This window comes from Lates calcarifer, linkage group LG6 (assembly GCF_001640805.2).
Source record: "Lates calcarifer isolate ASB-BC8 linkage group LG6, TLL_Latcal_v3, whole genome shotgun sequence".
Classification (NCBI taxonomy): domain Eukaryota; kingdom Metazoa; phylum Chordata; class Actinopteri; family Centropomidae; genus Lates; species Lates calcarifer.
Window position 1 is genome coordinate 13,384,638 of NC_066838.1, and position 22,789 is coordinate 13,407,426.

At 42.4% G+C, this 22,789-nt stretch overlaps 2 protein-coding genes across 5 annotated transcripts in view; one reads left to right on the forward strand and one right to left on the reverse strand.

The window, feature by feature from the left end:
• Positions 1–2,315: 2,315 nt before the first annotated feature.
• sp5l (Sp5 transcription factor-like) lies at positions 2,316–5,034 on the forward strand. Its single transcript, XM_018665840.2, has 2 exons — positions 2,316–2,763; positions 3,167–5,034. The coding sequence occupies exons 1-2, from the start codon at positions 2,710–2,712 to the stop codon at positions 4,199–4,201; spliced, it is 1,089 nt and encodes a 362-aa protein (XP_018521356.1). The 5' UTR covers positions 2,316–2,709; the 3' UTR covers positions 4,202–5,034.
• A 1,000-nt stretch (positions 5,035–6,034) lies between these two features.
• The window catches only part of arhgef25a (Rho guanine nucleotide exchange factor (GEF) 25a), a 45,272-nt gene continuing 28,517 nt past the window's right edge, over positions 6,035–22,789 (reverse strand). For 3 of the 4 annotated variants that reach the window (XM_051071205.1, XM_018666106.2, XM_018666108.2), the window contains 15 exons: positions 20,918–21,225; positions 20,229–20,339; positions 16,170–16,294; positions 14,842–14,908; positions 14,307–14,410; positions 14,000–14,069; positions 12,324–12,413; positions 11,657–11,749; positions 11,146–11,196; positions 10,987–11,064; positions 10,664–10,855; positions 10,225–10,405; positions 9,533–9,762; positions 9,144–9,278; positions 6,035–8,120 (listed from right to left, as the gene is read on the reverse strand). In XM_051071205.1, coding sequence (XP_050927162.1) covers positions 7,995–8,120; positions 9,144–9,278; positions 9,533–9,762; positions 10,225–10,405; positions 10,664–10,855; positions 10,987–11,064; positions 11,146–11,196; positions 11,657–11,749; positions 12,324–12,413; positions 14,000–14,069; positions 14,307–14,410; positions 14,842–14,908; positions 16,170–16,294; positions 20,229–20,339; positions 20,918–21,225 — 1,961 coding nt within the window. In that variant the 3' untranslated portion in view covers positions 6,035–7,994. The remainder of the gene's footprint in view (positions 8,121–9,143; positions 9,279–9,532; positions 9,763–10,224; positions 10,406–10,663; positions 10,856–10,986; positions 11,065–11,145; positions 11,197–11,656; positions 11,750–12,323; positions 12,414–13,999; positions 14,070–14,306; positions 14,411–14,841; positions 14,909–16,169; positions 16,295–20,228; positions 20,340–20,917; positions 21,226–22,789) is intronic. The other variant, XM_018666107.2, reaches the window with a different exon arrangement.

Here is a 22,789-nt window from a genome sequence, read left to right on the forward strand (position 1 = left end):
TTACCGGCAATCTCACCAGCTGTTTAATGAACACAGGGACCTCTTTCTCTGGAAATGAGTTTTCCCTTGAAAACTGTGGAAGCCGTATCCAGGTCTATTTAAATGAGGTAACATGGGGAAGGTAAGCACCACCACATGAGCATTGTTTTCACAGTTCAAAGTGAGGAGAGAGTACTTTGCACTTCAAAGCCACTCATCTGGGAGGCAGTACAGTGGGGGTGGGGTGGCGTGGGGGAGAGGGGACAGGAAATAAGAATCAGGGTAATTAACAACTTCTGCTCTGTAATAAACCAGAGACATAGTATACCTCTGCCTGCAAGATACACTCCTATTTCCATGTCCTCCTAGCTCTTTGCCTTTTACTACTGTTTTCTTTCATCCCAAATGTTCATTTTAATTTGGAATCAGAGTGTTTTTCTCATTGATGTTGGAGCTACATCATATTTGTTAAGATTTGCATGGGAGAATTGTATCATGAAACATCAATTTATTTTTGTATTATAACTGCAGTGTCATTCTCCAGATGTTGGACCTTGCTGAAATTATTTTGTCGAATTTGTATTTCAAGTCAGAGATATTAGGCAACATTTGGACAATTAGAAGTCATTAAAATGCTTTATAAGCCATGTTGCCTTTGCTAAATCTGGTCTAACAACCTGTAAATATTTTAATATTTATATTTAATATATTATGGAAACAGCACCATTATTATCACTAAATATAATGTACATGCAGAGATTTTCAGATTAAACACTATGTGTGTGATTTATTAACAAGCTGCAGCTGAAGTCTGCAAGTCACTGTGAGTCTAGAGAAATCTTTTGTTTCAAGCTGAGGTGTCTCCTTGTCAAGGACATAACATAGGTTGCACTCTGTCTCCTCAGCTTTCGCACCAACAACTTCAAAAAGACCTTACCCAAATGGTACAGTTCAGTGATTATCTTCATTGTCTTTCATTTATTTTTAAAAGCTGTTAATTCTATATTACAGCCTAAGCAGAATACAAGAAACTTTACATTTCTGTTCAAATTAAATTATATAGTATACATTTTGTTCAGTTATTTCTGATTTAGCTGGTTTCTCCTTGGGGTGTGTTTATTTAAGGATCACAGTCTGTGAAACAGGGAGCAGTAGATTAAATGAGGAACTAGGAATTTAAATGAGAAACAGGTTCCCAGCCTGGATTTAAACTCTTAACATTGTAATGGTGAGCAGACTTACAGAATGAGATTAAGCCTCAATCTGCATTTAATGGAGCACATCTGAAGCGGCCTCTACTTGAACTCTGAAATGTGAGAATGTCACACAGGGCGACCTATTTGACATGTCACCTACTGGTGAGAACTCTGAGGCTCTGATTGAGTTTTATCAATTAGCTTTGTGAGGGAAAATACTGTGACTGTCTTCAGAGCGGCCTCACGCCTCTGCAGGCCAGGGAGCCGCCTGCTGCTGCATTTAAGACACACACAAAACAAAGTTTGTTGTGTGTCATCTCTGAGAAAACTGATAATCAAACAGTAAATTAAATAACCTCCAAACTACGCTCTGTGAATTTATTCATCTCTGCCCCAAAAACAGATCATCTACCGAGTGATGAATTTTAAAGAGCACATGGTTTACCTCACTTAAGCAGAATTATGTATGTTGTGCCCTGTCATCAACCTCTCTGGTGTAAAGTTTTAGCATTCGTTCCACTCTGCTGCAATAAGTGATGCAAGATGCATGATGTCGACAAGGAAAATTGCACTTTTATGCTCTCCTGTAAAATGTTATATTGATGGTTGTTATTTTGCCCAACTTTTCATTTAACATAGCATCACTGACTGTTGCCACAAATAAAAAATCCATTTATTTACTATCTTTACTTGAATTCCCACAGTGGAGTTGAAGCTGTATGCAAATACTCCCAGAGTGAGAAATATTTTTGACTAAGCTGGCTGTATTCATCTTAGATCTTTTAACAGACTAAGCATTTTATTCTTGTGCAAGTTGCTGAAACATTAAATGTTAACTCCTTGAAATGTTATTTTTAATCATGTTGTTTGAATTTATGTGAAAATTAAAGGAATGACACATATCACAAGATGTCCAGAGAAGTTCAAACAGATATGATACTCTAAGGTATGAATTGGATAAGACTCTTTATGTCTTAAGTCTTTTTTTTTTTTTTTTCTTCAGAACAATTGGAGGAGGAGTCAGTTCTTGGGGTCAGCATTTGGTTGAAATTGAGTGAAATTATTAGTAGCCCTCCCCTTCACCTAACAACCCCCCCCCCCCCCCCCCCTCCCTCCTCCCTCACATCTCTCTATTGACTGGCTCTCCTGCATCATACTGGAGACCCCGTTGAGAGGATCTTTTCTCTCTATAAAGAGAAGATGCAGCTCAGGCGCCTTTGAGATGATCGCAAGGATTTATTGCGCGCTCATCCGCTTCTAACTTCGCTCGGGTATCCTCGGCTGCTTCGCCAACCAAGTGATCTGGACTGCTAGCACACTTGTAAAGTGAAAAAAAAAATTTCCTAGCGGAATCAAGGGACATTTGAATGACGCGGGATTTCCCCAGTCTGCTCTGCCAACGCGCCGGAGTGATCCAAGAACCGAATGTGAGCATCTTCCTTCTTCCGCGTTCAGAGCTGTAGTTGAGACTTTGTGCGTCGTCGCCTCCCGGCGCAGTTTGTCGCAGGTGCGTGGAGAAGGAGCGCGAGGACAGATGGCTGCGCTGACGATACAAAGGACTGACAACTTTTTGCACACCTTTTTACAGGTTTGTTGTATAAGCACATTTTTTTGATGCTGTGCGCGCGGATTTACCCATTACCTGTTTTTGTGGCGATGAAAGTGCACGTCTCCACAGTTTGTGCGTAATGAATAAGCAGGTTTGACGCTCGGTCAGTATGAGATGATTTCACTTGTAGTGGTAAAATAATTTTAATACATTGGGATGCTCGGAGTAAGACAAAAAAATCTCAGGAGAATGGCAATTAAATGTTTAAAAAAATGATCATTAATTTTGGTTTACACAGAGTATTTATTTCTGAACGTTTTATGAGAGTATCATTTTAAAGAGAATGTCGTATTTCTTTATATTTAAGGAAGATTGAAAACTTTTTAAATTGTCCTAATGGTGGCCCATGTAATCTGATTTTTATTTGTGAATCACCACACAGGACCGGACGCCCAGCTCCTCTCCAGAGGGAGCACCTAACGCCCTCTCCTTCCTGGCCACCACCTGTAGCCAGGCCTGGCAGGTGGGAGGCACAATGGGCTCAGAAGGTTCCCAGTTCCCCTACGAGGGAACCGTCAGTTCCACATCGGGAATGTTCCAGCTCTGGAGCAATGACATGGCACCCAGCACGGCCCTCAGCACACACCAGATGACCTTCACTGTGCCCAAGGTGCAGTTCCCTGGACACATGCAGTCTGGCCTGGGTCACCATCATCATCACCCCCACCATCACCACCACGAGCTGCCTCTCACCCCTCCAGCTGAACCTCCCTCATCCTACTCCTTCGAACTGTCCCCTGTTAAAGTCTTGTCCTCGCAGCCGCAGACCAGCGGCCCCTATTATCCCCAGCACAACAGTGTGGGACAAAACTTCCCCAGCTTCCTCCAGAACTCCTCAGCTAGGCATCACCTGCCTGGAGGCCATGTGGAGGAAGGGCAGCAATGGTGGAGTCTACCCCAAACCAATGCCACCCCCTCCAACCATCCCTTCTCCCTGGGCAGACAGCTTGTTTTGGGCCACCAGCCCCAGATAGCCGCTCTTCTCCAGGGCACCTCCAAGGGGCTGCTGAGCTCCACGCGCCGCTGCCGACGTTGCAAATGCCCCAACTGCCAGGCGAATGGCGGGGGGTTAGAGTTTGGAAAGAAGAGACTACACATCTGCCACATCCCAGAGTGTGGCAAAGTGTACAAGAAGACCTCTCACCTGAAGGCGCATCTGCGCTGGCATGCTGGGGAGAGGCCCTTCATCTGTAACTGGCTCTTTTGTGGCAAAAGCTTCACCCGTTCAGACGAGCTGCAGCGGCACCTCCGCACACACACAGGGGAGAAGCGCTTTGGGTGCCAGCAGTGCGGCAAGAGGTTCATGAGGAGTGACCACCTGTCCAAACATGTCAAGACCCACCAGACCAGGAAGAGTCGGTCTGGGCAGCCTTCACAGAGCACGGACCCCCTGCTCACCAATATCAAGAGAGAGTAATCTCTGTGGTCCATCATTTAGAAATGATAATCAACAATGAACAGACTGTGTGTGATTTACACTTGCTGCCATAGGTTTGCACTAGAGGGTAAGCATCAAGCTCCCCGAACATCTTCCGTTGTCAAATCCAAATTTTTGACTTCAAGTAGTACCATAAAAATATAGAGACCATTTTTAATAAAAGTAATAGTGTGCTGTTTGAGGCAAGCCACCTTTAAAGAAAACTTGAAACCCTTGTCAGTGACATCGTGAGTGTTTTGCTGCATTCATTGGACTTTTCAAGATGCCACGCGAACAGATTTCACTTGGAACAACACTGATTTTATGCCTTTAACAATTGGTTTCAAATTTCAACTGATGTGAAAATCAAACATTTTTCAAGCCTCATGATGTAAATATTTTGTCCATGTGAAGGATGTGGGAGGCGTGAGCAAATTTCCACAAGGTTTACCTTAGAATTTAGTCCAAACGAATATGCTCAAAATAAATGAATGCCTTAGTACAGTAAAAGGTTGCTGTATAAAATTATAATTTCTGCTTTGAACAGGTTCAGGATGGAAAAAATACCTGTGATGCTGTTGGTAATTAGATTTTTATTCCAAAAGATATCCTAATTTGTCTGCTTCAAGGTAGGGATCTTTTTTGAAATGTAAACATGAGAATCTTTGATCTACAGATTTATCTCATCTGCTCTTAAGCAGCAATGTGAAGCACCATTGCTCCAGATTAGTAAACATTTAAAAATTTTAAGTTCTTTGTAAATTATGTATAAATATCATGAACAATTTTATTGGGGTTATTTCCGCATGTAAATTTTAATAAACACTGTCCTGGCTGAAACAATTTTACCGTTCTAATGATGTTATTTTCTTACATCTTGACATTTTGTGACTGATTGTGAAGTAAATATCTGTGACTGACAGTGAGCATCAATGGTTTTAACCTTCTTACCAGCTCATCCAATAAATGTGTGAATTTCTAAGAATGCCCTAGTGCCCTTAAAGACCTAACATTTTATTTAAATGGTGATTCGATTGCATTCAGAGTACAAATGCTGCTCATTGTGCTGTTGGTGTGAAGGAAGAAGCTCCTAAAGAAGACCTAACATGGTAGGCTGTTCAAAGATTTTCACACCTCAGTGTAAATACCCATCCCATTGATGGGGCTGTTTGTCTCGCCTGCTCCAATCAAGTTCACAGTCATGTGGTTTTTAATGAGTGTTTTCTTTCTCTCAATGGGAAAGATTGAGTCAACAGATGCAACAGAGGGCACTGGAGAGGAATTCCCTGTGAATGGGACCCCTGTTGCTGAGACCCCCTCAGTGGTGACAGGAACTCCCTTTGATTTTGCACCCTTGTGAAAGTTAATACCCCTTTCACCCCCTCCTTCCGCAGCCTCCATATATCACAGCCGTGTTACGATCGGCCCTGTTTTACTGCCCAAAATGGGGCTTTATTCATAGACCAGCCAACCAGATGTCTGCTCATCCAGGGGTTTCTTCTCTTTGTTTTCAATCCTGTTTGAACTTTCTCCAAAGGGGGGATGCCGAAGGAAGCAAAAATACTTTGCCTTTGTCTTTGTCAGTTGTCCCACAGTGGAGTCTGGGGACCTCCACAGCAGAAAAAAATACTTCAATTTCACTACTAGTTGAACTAATAAGAAATAAACACACTGTGAGAACACATAAGGATGACCATATTGATCAAATATTTCCATAAAGTGGTTACAAGGCACTTACAGTATAAAATCCACTGAAAAAAATAGGCTTAGCCATTAAATGTTTACAGGGTTATTTTTATCAGTAGATTTTGTAGAGAAGCACAAAGACTTCACTCAACTTCAAAAAGACACTTTTTATTTGATATGATACAACAGTTTCTACTCAGTCAAACATGGCATTAACCAACCCTCTCATGGTTTTATGTCCTTGCTTCTGGTTCTCTGTAGTGGCATTCCTTTGTGTGACATGCAGAACTGCCTGATCAGTAACTCCTGTGAAAACCCACTGGTTCACATTAACTGCAAACTAAAGATGCAGATTCTGTGAGATGGTCTAGCTCACCTAACGTCTCACCTTTCAGTTTATTATGATTGATTTATTGTTGTTTGTTGGGCAAATTATCAAGCAGCTTCAATGTTAGCACTGAAACATGAGGACTATTGATCTTTGGTGCAGCTGTATGATCCAACTAAACTGGAAATGAAAGCCTTGTGGGGACCTCTACTGGCCACAAAAAGAACTGACCTGATAATGACAGGATAGCTTCATCCGTTCTCCTCTTTTTTGTCACCTAGGCATTACAATCCAGATAGTAAAACAGATATCTCGATTGTTTTGTAAGAGTAGTGGCAAACTGAACTGTGGAGTATGAGCATGAAATGTTTGAGTGGTGAGCTGCGGTTGTTTTTGGCACTGTTGTCTGAGAAAGGGGGTGCATGCAGATTTGTCAGCATCACTCTGTTTATCCAGCAACGTATTATCCTTCATTTCAACTAGCTGGAACAGTAACATTTCTTGGCATACCAGGGTCATTATTCATCTTACAAGTGAAAATGTATGATTGCCTTTATGGTATGCACTGCACAGTATTTAACCCATGAGGGCACAAGCTAACAGAGATTATAGAAATGGTGCACAGCCTTGACATGACAACAGTGGACTAATAAAACAATCAATATCAGTTTAAACCAAAGCATTTGTAAGGACACGTGTCCCCAAAATCTACTCCGGCTTGGAAAGAAAGATCTGTGTAAAGTAGCATTGTGCCAGTCAATCACCAAGGAGATGTTGCTTGCAACACTTTGGGTCAGCACAGCAGTCCCTTTGAATGCACCTATCCAGCAACTCCTCTGGAGTTGCCCAAAGAGCAAGAAGTATTCAGAAGTGACGTCATACCCACATAGAACCTCCAGGGGGCTCCCTCACGCCTTTTTTGTCCAGATCAAACGAGAGCCGGTCAAACAGAATAAGAGAGCTTGGGGGCTCTCAACACTGTGGCAAGAAAGAAAGTTCTTCACTTTCAGATGAAATTCGAGCGAGTAAAGTCCTTGCGGCATGTCCACATCAAGTGTTCTGCCTTTCCCGTTCTTGTCAACATAAACAGCAAACTCAGTTGTCAGCAGGGGAATGACAAAGTATATTTATGTAGCTGTACTTTTCCTCATAATGGGGCATCAAAAAAAAAAAAAAAAAAAATCAAGAAAAAACGTTAAAAAAAACTTAATCAAGAAAATTTACTAGAGGGTACAAGAAGAGCCACTGGCACTCCTTGCACACTCTCATGCACTCAAACACTTCCACACATAATTGCATAAACATACATTCAGGCACACACGTAACTCCAGTGACCGCCCCAATTAGGAATGGATATTTCATCATCAAACAAATTCCCCTTGCCCTTTGAAAGAGAGAAGAGTATGGTATACAAACTCTCAAAAAGGTAAAAAGCAGAAATTGTCATAACACTGAGTGTCCACTGAGTGTTTTTTTTTTTTTTTCACTCTGAGCCCAGTAACATCCCACTGGGTGCTGTTCATGTACACTGTAGGTGGCCAAGGCTCAATGCCTCCCTTTAAATGGCTCTCTAAAAACAGGAGCAAAGTTATTTTATAGTTGCAGCCCATAATTCCTTCATGTGGTCCCTCAGGTTCCTTCATTATACTCCAGAAATCATTGTTGAACCAGGTAAGGGTCCAGCCTGGCATAAACAGACAGTAGACAAGTCTTCTTGTCTCCACAGCTTGTAGCATTAGCTGCTGTCCTCCTGACCCAGGAGACATTTAGCGTGAGAGTTCATAGGTCATCCTCAGCTAGCTGAGCCAGGTTGCTGGGACGTCGTCCAGCTGAGGGACCTGACAGTGGGCCGTGGCTCCCAGAGTCAACAGCCTGACCCCTTCGGCAGCCCTCTCCTGCTCTCTGCTGGGGAGAGAGGGAACATTCATCACACAGCTATAAAGTATAGCACTCATAAATCAACTAATACAACATCACTCTCACTTTTGCACTAGACAAGAACAGTATAGGCCTCTCTTGTAGTTTCTTTCCTCACAACCTACCGGCCAAGCATTTGAGAGAAAATTTGAAAAAAAGGAGCATATCAGCAATTTTTCATTTACAACGTCAGTCTAACAAAATACATTGGCCCAAGTTGTATCCATTCACTCCAGCACAAGTATGGGAAATGATTATCTGCCTTTGATAGGCATCTTTCTCTGACTTCCTCATCTGGTTCAGTCTGCTTCCTGTTTGTTATGTGCCAAGCCTATCAATCTTGAGCAAACAGAGAAAGAAGTGGAGAACAACAACTTCAGGCCTGTCAACATGGTCCCACTGTGGATAAGAGCCCACTGATGACAACAGGGGGACACGTCACTAATGGTAACATGGAGCCCAACAACAGGATGCTCCTATTGTTGCCTGGCCAGATGGTTAAAATGTCTAAGTAAAGACAGAGAGGTTTTTTTTTTTCTTTTTAATTTCAAATGTATATTCTGTGTAAAACACTCAGATGATGGAAATCCCTTTTGTTGTATTCAACTACCTGAAACAACCGTCGTCTCTCAGAAATATCCAGATTTTTATCATTTCTTTTTTCATCCAATAGGGGGAGAAATAACTCTTCTTATGGCTCAACAAATCCCCTTGCTCTATGTGTGTCTAAACAAATGGTTGCCATTAACTCAAGTCTTTCATCTTTTAATTAACATTAATGAGCGCATTGGAATTATTGTTAGACGTTGTACAATGGTCCATTATTTACCCAGTGGTTAGCTTCCTGTGGCTTGTTTTGTTATTAATTTCCCCAATGCTGCTGTTGAATAATGACTGCTAGACATCCCAAGAGCACAATATTCAACTATATGCAAAGCAATTACATTTTTACTATAACACAGAGGCAGCCATATAGATAGTTTTGTCTCTAAATGCGTGCATATACACTACCTGTGCACTTTGTGTGGTGGGTGTGTACAACCCATTTGACACAGCTTGACAGTTTGGCTGATCAGTGAAGCCCAGTTGGACATGCGATGGAGAAACAGTGTGGGAGTCAGCAGGGCACGGCTGGACCACAGCAGGCTGCAGATGCAAACATCATGTAAGTAACTCAGTCCTGTAGTGCATGCACACAATACTATTTGTTGTTTTTATTGTTTTCTTTGTGTGATACTCAGCCCCACCACTACAAAAAGCTTATAAGATAATCAGGCCTGGCAGTGTGTCAGGTGTATCATGAACAGAATAGCTTAATGTTTGAGTGAGAGAAGTAACTGCAGGACAGGGACAGGGTCACTCTACGCAGGGCAGAGGAGGAGACAGCTAAAGAAACCTACATCCCGCAGTGAGTATGTATCGCTGGGTCCTTGGCCCTGGCCTTGGCTGGGCAGGTAGAGCGCAGGCAAAGAGGTGTTGTGAGAGTGAAGAGAGGGCAGCTTATGGCGGTCGATTGAGGCGGAGGAGTGGGGCCGCAGGGCACTGGCAGCAGACAGAGGGGGCCTCATGCTGCGGCCCAGGCTATTAGACTTGCTCTCTCGCCGTTGGTACTCAATAGGTGACTGTAAGGCTGAAAGACACAGAGAACAGAGGCAGTTTTCATAAAGTTCGACTATTGATTCTAAATGTTTTACAAAGCATTACATCATCTGGGTTCAGCATTTATTTTTTTCAAGCATGGTGCATTGTCCCATTTTGCATTTATAAATTCCTACATAGGTAGATAAGGACATTTAGGTTTATTAATGCACAATATCTGACAACAATTATAGCTTTTGCTATGAAGACAAAAAAATACGGTAACATCTGCTGACAACTACCTCATAGTATGAAAATTTAGCTTATTTGTTCATAAATTTGACCACGACTATTTATATTTTTTTTTAGCTTCCATACAACAAGACATTGATTCATTCAGTGACATGTGAGCTGACACCAAAGTCAATGAACGGACAATATTTCAAGCTGAAACATGATTTATGGATTGGGAGGGGAGGTATAATATAGTCCTCAGAGTCCAGCTGCGACTTACCATTGAGGAAGTTGCGCTGGGTTTCCAAGATCTGAACCACATCATTGACCCAGGCCCTGCAGATCTCAGGGGAAGAGGCCTGCAGTTGGAAGCGCACCACACTCCCATCAGGGTTTCGTGATGTCAACACAAAGCGTGCATCGTCTCCGTCCACAGTGGGCTCCACCCCAAGGCAGCTCACCTGGAACATATCACATCTGACTAGCATCTGCGAGGACTCCATCCTGCTGAGCGGCTTGTTAAATACTTCACTAACACATGCAAGCCTCTAAAAGGTCCCATGCCGTGGGATTATGTAATGTGTGCCAGTGGTGGTTTGAATCTGTTGGGTAATTTATAATCTGGGAGTTAGTCGCACGTTCTCATTTTGAGGTGTTTTATTTTGTTAAAACATCCCATGTGACTAATCTGAGTCCAATAAGGCTCAGCAGGCACCTACCTTGATGCTGTTCTTGAAGACGTAACCAGGTAGTGAGAAACCCTTCTTCCTGTCGATTGGCTCGCTGAAGATGACCAGCTGCTCAAACAGGAAGACCCGTCTCTCCTTAGCTCGGGACAGGAAGCCACTGTCTTGCTCGGCGACAGTGAAGGTGTCTTGCTGGAGCAGTTTGCCCTGGGCTGTGATCTTCCCCTGGTACCACGGCAAAGATAAACACAACAAAACAGAGGAGGTGGTTACACTGTGGTTTCCATGGGCTGAATGGCTGGCACGAGAAACAGTTTGGAAGACTTCGAAGGACGGTCTAGATTCCTGAGACATACCTCGAAGCCTTGTAGTCGGCCCACATTCATCATGTCATTGCAACGTTTTGGCACAAAGCACATCACCTCTACTGCTTTCTGTTTAACAAACAAAATCAAGATTGTTATCAAGAGGAAAACAGCACTCTAAAAATTATATGTATGCATCAGGACACCCACCTCCAACTCCTCTGTGTCCATCCCAGCTTTGGTGTAATACTTCAGGAAGTCCTGCTCAAATAAACACAGCATGGTCACCAGGGCATTCCAAGTTTACTGCTCAGAGTAAGATGAGGACATCTGGAGGAGTATTTATGAGTGTTGAACCCACCTTTCATTTGAATGCCAAAGGGCAAAGTTTTATATTTAGGCGAAGTTTTATACCAGAGATGTCATTTTATGATCATCTTCAAAGACTTTTATGTATGATTGTTTAAATGCTATGGTAAAGATGAAGTCTTATTATGTAATTTGCCTCCTCCTCTCTGACTAGAAAGTAGCCAGACAATAGACCCTGTATGTCATCAGTGTTTCTGCACATACACCCTGTATGTGTATTTGTGTGCATGCTTGTATGTTCTCAGTGAACACTAGCATGTATGTGTGTGTGTGTGTGTGTGTGTGTGTGTGTGTGTGTGTGTCCTTATAGGTGTTGGTGTGTGATCAACTGCACAGTGTCCTGTTTTTTCACCTTCAGCAGCAGCTGGTACTTCATGATCCTCTGGACAGGTTTGATGAGCAAGTCGTTGAGCTGCAGCCTGTGGCCCAGCTGCTGCCGCAACTCCTGACAGCGGAGATGGACACAACAAGACAACATCAGTCAGCGTGACAGCCACAGTGCCAAACATGGCAGCTAATGGCCAGCATAATCCCTCTTAAACAATATAACACAGGGATTATACCGTTTGTCCATTTGTCTTGTGTTTACTGTTGATGAAAAGGAACCAATTACAATGTGAATAATAAATGGCAGCTGAAAAGGCATCAGCATGGCCATGTATAATACATTGTATAGGAACAGTTATACATTCATGCATACTAAATGTCTTATTAACTATAGGCCCGAGTGGCAGACGACCAGTGTATCATGGGTATGAAAATGGTTCAACAAGTTAATCAACAGAAAATTAGTGAAAAACAACAGTTGGAAGTCGAATAATTTAAAATCCCAAATATTTGCTGGCTACTTGTTCTTACATGTGGGAATTTTTCATTTTTGAAAGTTGAATATTTTCTGGGCTGTCAGACAAAACAGTTTGAAGATGTCAGATTTGACTCTAGAAACTTTTGACATTTTTCTCTATTTTAGACTACATGAATAATTAATAGGCTAGTGAAATATCTTGAGAGGTGCTCACCTCAAAGTAAGTTTCGATGTACTCTGAGACAATGTGTTCCGACTTGGGCTTGTTCTGACAGTACACAACGTACATGTGCAGACGCCTCTCCTGCGTTACAAGCCAAACAAACATCTCATTACAAAATCATTCAGTCCAACCTTTGATACAAATTAGCCACAAAGTGAATAAGACTTTATGACTTCAATGTGAGCTTCACTGCGAGAGAAAATGCATCTTTAATTGCTTTACAAATAAATAAAAATGCTGATAAAAGTAAGCAAAAACTCCCCAACAACAATCGATGTGCAAGTGTCTCTGGTTTGCTGCTGGGGATGAAAGGGAGCAGAGCAATAATGATTTGTCTCAGTGTGAGGGGGGCCTTTGAAGCTGACTCTGTCTGTTTAGTGCCTAGTCTTCTGTGACTAATTGGCAAGGGAGTGCAGATGTGGCAGTCCTGAGCCTACCCTAATGGAGTTACTTGTAGATGAGCATCAGGTTATGTATAATTCACCCAGGTTACCCTCAGTGTAACCAGAGCCTTTTAGAGCCTGTCGATATAGGGCTGCACCTAGCAACAGGCTGCATGGCTCTGTAACCTAGAGACCAGTGAGCCGCTCCACCTGAATACGAACATCATGTAACGCTGTAGATGATGGCCGCACGTCAAATACGAAAGAGTGCGCTGTGCATGGAGTCTATCTGTCCACCGGCCTTCTGCATAAGAGCACGGCCGCATGTTTACATGTGTTTATGTGCTGCATGTGTGTGAGTGAGCACACATGTTGCATACTGGTGACGAAGCTCTAGTTAAAAGCAGTTTGGGCTCTCTGCTTTTCATTAGGGTCGTGTTCCCAGTCTGCTTGTCTTCACAGTTTGACACCATGCTTAGATTTAGTTACAAGTTTCTTTATTCCCCCACAGGCTTTTTAAGTTGATTATCCAGTGGGCCGAGCCTTATTGAATTGTTTAAAGAGAGAGAGAGAGAGTGAATATAACAAAAGAGAGACACAGACATTTAACTTAATCATCTTCAGATAAGAGGTAAGGCCAAGTTGGTCAAATTACCCATCATGTCTGCCCAGTCTGCATGTGCCACCACTTAACCAATATACATAAATCTAATTTTGCTCCCCATATAAGCCCTGTGACTCTATACTGGCTCAGGCTGTATTCTATTCTAAGAACAATATACTTGTGAACACAGTAAATCTTTCTTGCACACATTGCTTTGCTCCATCCTTGAGCTGAGATACGTAGGAAGAAGCAGGTCGCTGTTTTGGGTGGAAAAAGCTTTCAAATCAAAGGGCCTGAACTCTGGGTTTGTTATTCCTCGTCTTATTCATGTTGTCTTTTTTGGCTGTTTTTTCCCTAGTCTTTCCTGACCAGTCCAGCCCAGACTGGAAATCAGCCAATGTGTCATTTGTGTGTATGTGTGCATTTGCTGCGTGCACAGTTGTGAAAACACAGCCCGGACTGAGACGTATCAGTAACAGGGAAGTGGAAGGAGAGACGCTGGCAGTTGAGAGAGAAGGAGAGACGTGAGGTATAGGATAAACAGGAGCTCTGTGTGTTTTCTCAGCTCTATTTACCCTTGCTCTAAACAGCACAAGGAAGCAGACCCAGACACTTCCACTGACATGTGTGTGTGTGTCTCTCTCTTTCTCTCTCTGTGTCTATGCAGTAGTCATACTCACATGTTTAATGAAGAGCTGAGCCAGCCTCTCTGGCTCTGCCAAACACTTCTCCAGCTCTCCCAGGAAGTAGCTGCAGATAAACACACAGGCACACACACAGAAACACACACACACATATACAAGAACAATCATCCCCAAAAGGGAAAGTCAGATTTGTCTCCTGACCTATTGTTCCTTTGTCCTCCTCTCAGCCACAAACACAATACTCTGCAAATGACTGTTCGTCCTTCACTTTGAATGCAACTGGAGCAAACACACAATTTTCCTCATGGGAAAATCTTTTTTTTTTTTTTTATCAGGAACTTACTCTTTATGCCAGTCAAAAATTTGGTGAATGTTCCCAAAAACAATCTTGTCTTTTCCCTTCATGTCTTCCGGTATACCTTTGGAGCTCATTGTGGCCATGTAGCCCTGTAAGGGAATGACAAACCCGCTGACATCTGTTCACACTTACAAAAAACCCACACCTGGCTCTGAATAACACCAGTAAATATAGCTAGGTTGTTATAACACATTGCAGGATTCACACACCAGCTATTATTGAGCTTATGTTAACTTTCAAATGGCAAGAATTCCTCTCTGAACCAAAATATCTCCAGCTATTTAAGGCACTGGGAGATAGATCACCCTGCAACATAATACTCTCTGAGCTAATAATTCACAAAATCTGCTTAAGACTGGAGAAGGTGGGATGGAGGCAGACCAAAGTGTGAAGGAAAGTGAAAGAATTGTGATGATAAGAATTTAGAGAGTTCTCTCTGACAGACTGGGTGGATGACTAAGTTTTTTCTTCTCCATCAGTGTAGATTGTGTGTTCTTAGCTGGCAGACTGTGAGGTTTACCTCCACTATGAGCCCCAGGTCTCCCACATAGTGCTTCTCTGTCTCGATAAGCTCCTTCAGTACATACCTGTAAAGACACAAATGAGGGAGGATCAGTGTTACACTTATGCCTCCGAATTTATTTGCAAAACCTCAGTAACACTTTATTTTACGAGTCCCAGTTTCCGAATAATTTTCCAGAACGGAACTGATACAAAGCTGTAATTTTGTATATCCTGGAAAGTAGCATGTGATCTGGTACTAGTTACAGGGAAAATAGAGCCAGTGTTCAACTGCTACGCTTCCAGTTAACTAAATCCAATTCATTGCAGCCTATAGCAGCTAAGCTGAACATGCAAACATGTAAAATCTGAGCATGAAATGTCATTCTTGACCATGGAAATAATAGTTTGACAAAATAATCATTTTTTAACATTATTATTATTTCTGGGGGGCTTTTTCACCTTTATTTTGACAGTGGAGAGAGACAGGAAACAGGGAGAGAGAGTAGAGGGAATGACATGCAGTAAAGGTCCAGTTGGACCAGGAGTCGATCCAGGGGACCAGCTACTCAGAGCACAAAGGCCCATGTGGAACGCACCCCAACCATTCCGCTATGGGGGCACCTAACAAAACAACCTTAACTCATTGGGCATAGACTAGCTATAGCAGGCCTTTATTACACCTCCCATTCTTCATCAGCAAATAGAGTTTACTCATTTGCCAAGGAAATGTCTTTGAGCTGTCTTTATGTGATTTGCGTACAGAACCTTACTCAAGTGATAACAGCTGAGAGAGACCATCAGATGCTGCTGGAAGTTCTGAAGAAGTCAGTCCAGAGTTAAGATTAAATTTGCCTTTCAGTGTGGTAGTAAATTATAGGCAAGCAAACAAATGAACAAATATGTACATCAAGGATTAAAATATATATATATATTATTTTCTAGGGTTAAATTGATGTCTAACAGTTTTTCCAGTCATTAAGATTTTAGCAGCTGTTTCAAATTCTTCTGAATACCATTATATGCTAATAAAGTTGATACAACACTAAAACTACTGCACTACATATTTCTATAACTGGTTCTTAAAAACTCAAATATGTGGGTACTTACTATATATGTGGCCTAGAGACTCAGAACAGTGTGTATTTTCCCTATAAGCAGTCAAGTAGTATAGATTATTTAGTAAAGACTAGTAGTATAAGTTGTCATCATGAGAATGTTAGGATGCTGATGTCTGGATTTAGCACAGCTGTGTCGAAATATAGAATGTGTGACAGCATTGCTGCCATGATCATCATGATTTGAGATAAATGACGTAAGCCATGTTTGCACTGATAAAACACATACATGCTTTTCTCCAAGGCACTTCTCCTCTCCTCCTCAGTGTCAGCAGCAGCTGACCATTGGCTGGAGGTGTCGTCCATCAACACAGAGACGCTGTCATCTGGCAAAACACCGGTGGACTGGGTGTCCTGAGGAGGCGGAGACAGAGAGACAAAGAGTGAAATTGTTTATCAAAAGGTCCAGAGCCAGTATTATGGATCACGCCAGGAGTAAAGTAAGCAAGGGGAGGTAAAGCAAAGGAGAGAGATGGTAATGATGCAGGTTGCCAAGGTGACCAGGGAGAGCAGAAAGACACAAGGAACAGAGATTGAATGATAAGAAGATCTGATTCAGATTGTCACTGTTAATGATCCGTGCTGTGCACCTCAGCCAAAGATAAATGGAGAGAAAGAGACTGAAAGATAAAGACAAGGAGTTATAGAGAGCAACAGGCTAGATAGCTGTAGGAGATGACAAATAAAGCTGTGAAGGTTCTTGATGGAGTTCTGGCTTCAGAGGAGGAGGAATAGAATTACTGCATGCCCACTGGCATTACATTTCTGATTCATGTGTGAATTAATAAATTATATTTTCTTGTTGCACCACCTGAGGATTCAACCCCGAATGCGCATACATTATTTCTGCAGTACTACAACAGCAGCATCTACGTAAACATTTCCTAGTACTGCCTTATTGGCTGCAAATAGAAATGCATGCAGGATAAACCCAAGGTTACTCTGATCTAATCGATTGTGTTCGTGTGTTATATACATGACCTCCTTTTCATGCCTTTTCCTGGAATTGATATCATTTCCTGTGGGGGATCCTGCCACAAATGTACTCATTGTGCACACCGCAGCAAAGCCTGCAAAGACTAAAATCATCAATACCTCAATGGATATGCATGCTTCACACATGCACACAACCCACATGTTTGTGTAACCGAAATCTTTCACAATAAACACACTTATCTTTGTACAGCTGTAAAATGTACAGTTGTATCTACTTATAAAGTTCTTTCATCTATTTTTAGCCATATTCCACAAGTTGTTTCTTTCTCGCCTTTTCACTCCCCTGACCATGTAAACTCATACCAGCAGCCGTCTGTCTTCACCTAAATCCCTGTGTCCCATTGTCCAAGTCAAGCAGAACCTCCCCACCTTAAAAACATACACAAACCTGCACACACACCACAGACATACAGCTAATCCCCCAGACTACCCTGGCAGGCGGCTGCCCGGTGGAGAAATAAATAGATGGATGGATAGACAGATAGACATGAAGGCAAACGGAAAGAGAAACAGAACTTTCTCCTTTTCTCCTCGGGCCCAGTTCCACTTGTTCACCTGCCATTTCCCTGATAAACTTGTTGGCGACTACAAGTCTTTCTATTCTACCACAGTGATGTGTGTGAGAGAGACCAAGAATAAAAGCAAAGTTGAAAGACGGGTGTGGGGAGAGACAGAGAGGCTCCATAAAGGACCCTCGCTCCCCCTGCTCGTCTTGCCCCGCTAGGAGTGCTCCAGCCTGGCTGACAGGTCTCCCTGGCTCCCTGATCACTTCCAGATGTGTAGTGGCAAAGCCCACAGGAAAAATTCCCGTCTTCTCTCTCTGTTGCAAGTTTTGTTTTTCTACCCAGAAGCTCACCAAAAAAAAAAAAAAAAAAAAAACTGAAAACAGTTTTAGCAAAAGCTGAGGTCATGCTTTTTTGTTTAATCTTTTTAAGAATCTATCCTAACAATCCAATAAATTTCAAAATATGAAAAATTGCAAGGGTAAAACAAAAAAAAAAATATCAAGCTTCAAGTTTCATGTGAAAACAAACAAAGATAAATTTTGTTCTTAGAAGTGTAATTTCTTGATATCAAAACAAAAACTGATAGAATGTTTTATTAGGGCAGAATACTTTTGCTGTTTACATTGTTGTCCACAAGCACAATAATGCTTATTTTTTAATTATATATATATATATATATATATATATATATATATATATATATATATATATATATATAATAAAAAATAAGCATTATTGTGCTTGTATATTATATATATATATATATATATTATATATATATATATATATATATATATAATATTACATCCATTATTTCTATATTCATTTTTATTTGGGGACTAACAAACCACTTACTGGAGGAACATATAAAATGCTGCACATCACCAATATTGAAGTGGCATTAAAGGGATTTTAATTGAGAGAAATTATATTTTTTCTGACTTTAAATGTGATGTGAACACCAATTGTCAGGCATCATTACCCAGGAATAATTGCTGATGCTCAAAACTGATGTTTCTTATACTTCTAGTGGTGGCATCAGCGGTTTCCTAATTTTTAATGCGGATGGAGCAGACCATTCAAAGGGGCCATCCTTAGACACAGAAGCACAAATCAAAAGGATGGTGCTGTGCTACAGAGAAACACAGTTACATGGTCTCAAGAGCTGAAAACTGCAATTTAATAGCATTGTTGCCGGTGCTGCAAAGCATGGGACGGCTTTGAAGACATCTCACAATAACAGCACCACTCGTTTCTTTTCATTATTTCTTTTCCTGTTTCGCTGAGAAACTGCTCCTTAGTTATTTGTTTAGATGACAGTCGAGATGACAGACAGTACAAACTGTTCTTCTGGAAAAGCAATTTAATAAATGTTATGATCTGTAGTTCTGGCCTCCTCTTTGACACTGCAGCTTGTTTGACTGCTGATATACAATAACACGAACTTTCCATCGACCAAGAAATAACAAACATTTAATCAAAAACTATACTCCACTGTGGTTGTGTGATTAGAGACAACAGTGTGAGGAAAAAGGAGAAAAACAGCAATGTGCATTACAATGGACATGTGGCCAGTGAAGGTAGGGTAGAGAGACAAAAACCACAGCTTGGAGATGACTGACCTACATAATTTAATCTCTCTACCTCTACCTCTTCCTCTCTGTCTGCAAAAGATTGGCAGTAAAAACACCAAAGCGCTGACTTCATCCCCTGTGATGTAATCGTATTAATGGCTGACGATGTGTTGTTGAGACTGAAATTAGGATTTAAGTGCTCTGGTGTCGATTCACCAACAGGAGACACCCCCCAATGCTAAAAACACTCCAGTATTATCACTGTTTTATATCGACAGGGTTCAGGCACGGCTGATTCATGCAATATTACTGCTGCTCAAGCAAATCCCAGTTTCTGCCATCGCTCCCACCTCACAGCCGACAGAGAGGAACCCTCTGACTTGAAACGCTCCTTTGCCATGAGCGACCGACTGCAAGTGTTTGATGGAGAAATGAAAGCGCATGTGCGCACATAGCGTTCTTTGTCAGTTCACAGAAGTGGAGTCATCTTTCATCACATCTGCCATTTCGTGCTATTTCCTATTTATCTCCAGGCATGTCCTTTTGTAACATGTTGAATGTGAGTCATGCATCACACAGGTCGCTGTCAGACTCTGCCCTCTGGTTCTCTGGTGCATTGATCTAGTCTGAGAGAGCCTTGTAGTCTTTTAGAGTCCCTTACATGTGTGAGTGTGTGTGTACATGTGTGTGCTATATGTCCATGTGGATCTGTCTATTTGTGTGCAATTGTGCATATCTTTGCATCTCTGATTGTGTGCGTGTGTACATGTGGTTACAGAGACACTCCTGTGTGCATCTGCGTGCTTGTTTTGCTTGATAGTTGAGCTTGGCCAGCAGCAGTAGCGTTAGTCATTTCCAGATCTGGCTGGGGGACCATGGAGACAAAGAGCACTGATGTCATTGCCCCGCCAGGCTGGGTCTTCACTGTGAATATTACAGCAACTCTTCTCAGAGACTGTCTACAGTAAACTGTCAGCTAAAATGAATCCACAGTGGATTTACCCCATTATACTTAATCTCATTATTGCCAATCATTGATTCTCTAAAACAGAAGGGTACACTCTAGTTTTCTGGCATCCCGTCAAAAAATGACTACCTGTATTTGAGCTACTAATATAGGTTCTCCTTCATGTTATTTCTTTGTGATACAGATATTAAGTGGTGACTGATACAACAGGTTAGATAGTGTTACAGTATATCATTCTGACAGACCTGGGTGTTTGGCAGTGACGTACAGCCAATCAGTGAGTCAGTTATGTAGCTCGGGGACTGAAGTGTAGCCGGTGACAGGTCCTCAGGGCTTGCCAGGCCATCTTTCCACTCCTGGAGTACATACACACAGACATCCATAGTGTCAGAATAACACAATATCAACATGATGCAAAATGTCTGTAGCACACTCATGCGTTCGGGCACACAGACACGTGCACCGACACACACACACACACACACAGGCAGCTACACAACTGCAAAAGAAGAGAGCACATGAGTCACAGGACATGGCGGCGTGAGTTCCTGCAGGCTGAGCCAGCAGTGCTGCTGTTATATAATATCACTGCCACCTGCCATGATACTTAGCTCTCTGTGGATCAACTCTACATCAAACCTGTGTCTCTGCTGATATACTTGAGTAGTGTAAATAAGCCAGAGTCAGGATGTTGGCTTTAGTTTGTATTTATAAGACTGAAGCCTTGCGTGTTTACTTCGGAACCAGTTTGTGTGGTGTGGGAATGATTCCAGTTAATGAGTTTACTTACAAGGTGGTTCATTGGCAAATGTGTAAGAGGCAATGTGAAATACAGAGCCACCATGCAAAGCCTTGTTTGATTAGTCCATGTGACCGAGAAGAAAAAGAAAACAAGTATACATCCTCTTTACGACTTTTTTTTTTGACCACTCACCAGTTCTCTGTGGGTGACAGGCAGGATGGTGAGGGTCTCATCAAGCCTTGGGGGGCTGCCTAGATCCTGGCTGTGGCTGTGGGATGGAAGAGGTGGAGGTTTTCCCTCGAGCTTGCGGACCTGACGCTCTCCCTTGGCGGTGGCCCCGGCGCTGAGTTTGCGGACAGGGTTAGTGAGCCACTTCTTCAGGGTGCTCACAGAGCGTCTGGAGCCTGGGGAGCTGGGGGCCGAGCTGCCTGATGCCTGCGGGGGCAGCGACGCCACAGAGGTGGAGATGCTGCCCTCACTGCCTGCTGCCGAGTACGAGTCTGGAGGGAACAGATAGAGAAAGAAAAGGAGGATTATTGGCAAAATAATGAGGAGTTAGACAAGTGATAAATAAGGGTTAAAGTGCAGAGTACACTTGGACTCTCCACATTCAGACCTCCACCATCAACAAATCAATTCCATGAATAAAACCAACAGTGCAAAAAGAGAATTTTGCTGAAAATCAATAGAACTCCTGATTGACTACTAAATGAGTGCAGAAGTGTAGGTCAGCGAGAGGTGATGGAAGACTAAAGGCAGGAAACGTGTCAACACACCAGGAGAGAAGAAGTAAAGAGATAAATCAAAACAAAGTGTGGCTATATAAATAACCTTCCTCTTCAAACACAGCTGTACAGCTGTGTGTCGCACTATAAAAGACACACTGTTCTGTTTATGTCAAGCAGACCATAGTTTTTTTGTTTGTTTTTTTTTAAAGCACACCCATTTGCATGACCAGCGCAAACTCTGATGTAAGGCAGACAGCAGAGGTCAGGACAGCCGACATTTGATGTGAAAAATACTCCAGACCAGCTTCAGATCGGCCGCTGCACAGTGATGTCAGGAGGACATGGGAAGTGAGCGGAGGGGGCTGCTGGGACCGGACATCCACTTTAATCCTGTATAGAGGGGAAGGTCCTTGCAGGGGACTGTTTGTTTTTTCTGTCTTGTCCTCCATTCCCATCCTGCCTCATCCAACCAACCCTGCTGCCCTTCCTCCTGCCTTCCTCAGTCCTGAGATAGCTCTTCCTCTGTGATGCATGTCTGGAGTGTTTTATCTGCTGTGTGCAAACGCAGGTCAGTCGTGCCTCCCCATCCATCTTCTTGCCCTGGACCCGACCTCTGACCCTTGATCACCGCTCTCCTACAGATGGGGAAACACTCTCTCATGCTAAGACTCGCTGCCATGGCTTGTTATTGCTCTAATGCAGCAGCTATTTCACAGCAATCGCCTGAGTTCTCAAAAACTGAATGACTTTAGTTGTCGAGAAAATACGCTCTCCAGAAAGTCTGTGAATACGTTGTGCATTTGTTTATAAGAAGACAACACTGACCTCATTTCAGTGTTCCTTATGTGAGCCACAGAGGAAGATCTTATCACAGCACTCAGCAGTAAGACCCAGACTGCAGGAGGCACACTGACACAGTGTGGCCCATTTTGTGAGTGTCCCGACTTCAAAGGCAAAGTCAGAATAAATTCACAATCCCCCTCACCGTTCATATTTAAAGAGATTGAGCTTTTCCACACTGTATTCATTCGAAATACAATAGTAGCCACTGTACCGATCAATGAAAATGAGCTGTGTAAGAATGTCCATCCCCCTTACTCTGCACTGCACAAACTTCAGTCACAGTGTTTGAGAAATGGCTAACCTCAGAGCAATACAACTCACACTCATGACATCACATCCCCACCAGTGCACACATATTTAGATAAATGCACATTGTTTGTGGACTCTAGCTGCTAACAGAAAAAACCCTCTAACTTGTCTGTTTGTGTACTTCCACCACAAACGGTATTTCCTCTGTAACCTTTCTCCAGCATGTCTTGTCATACATTTCACA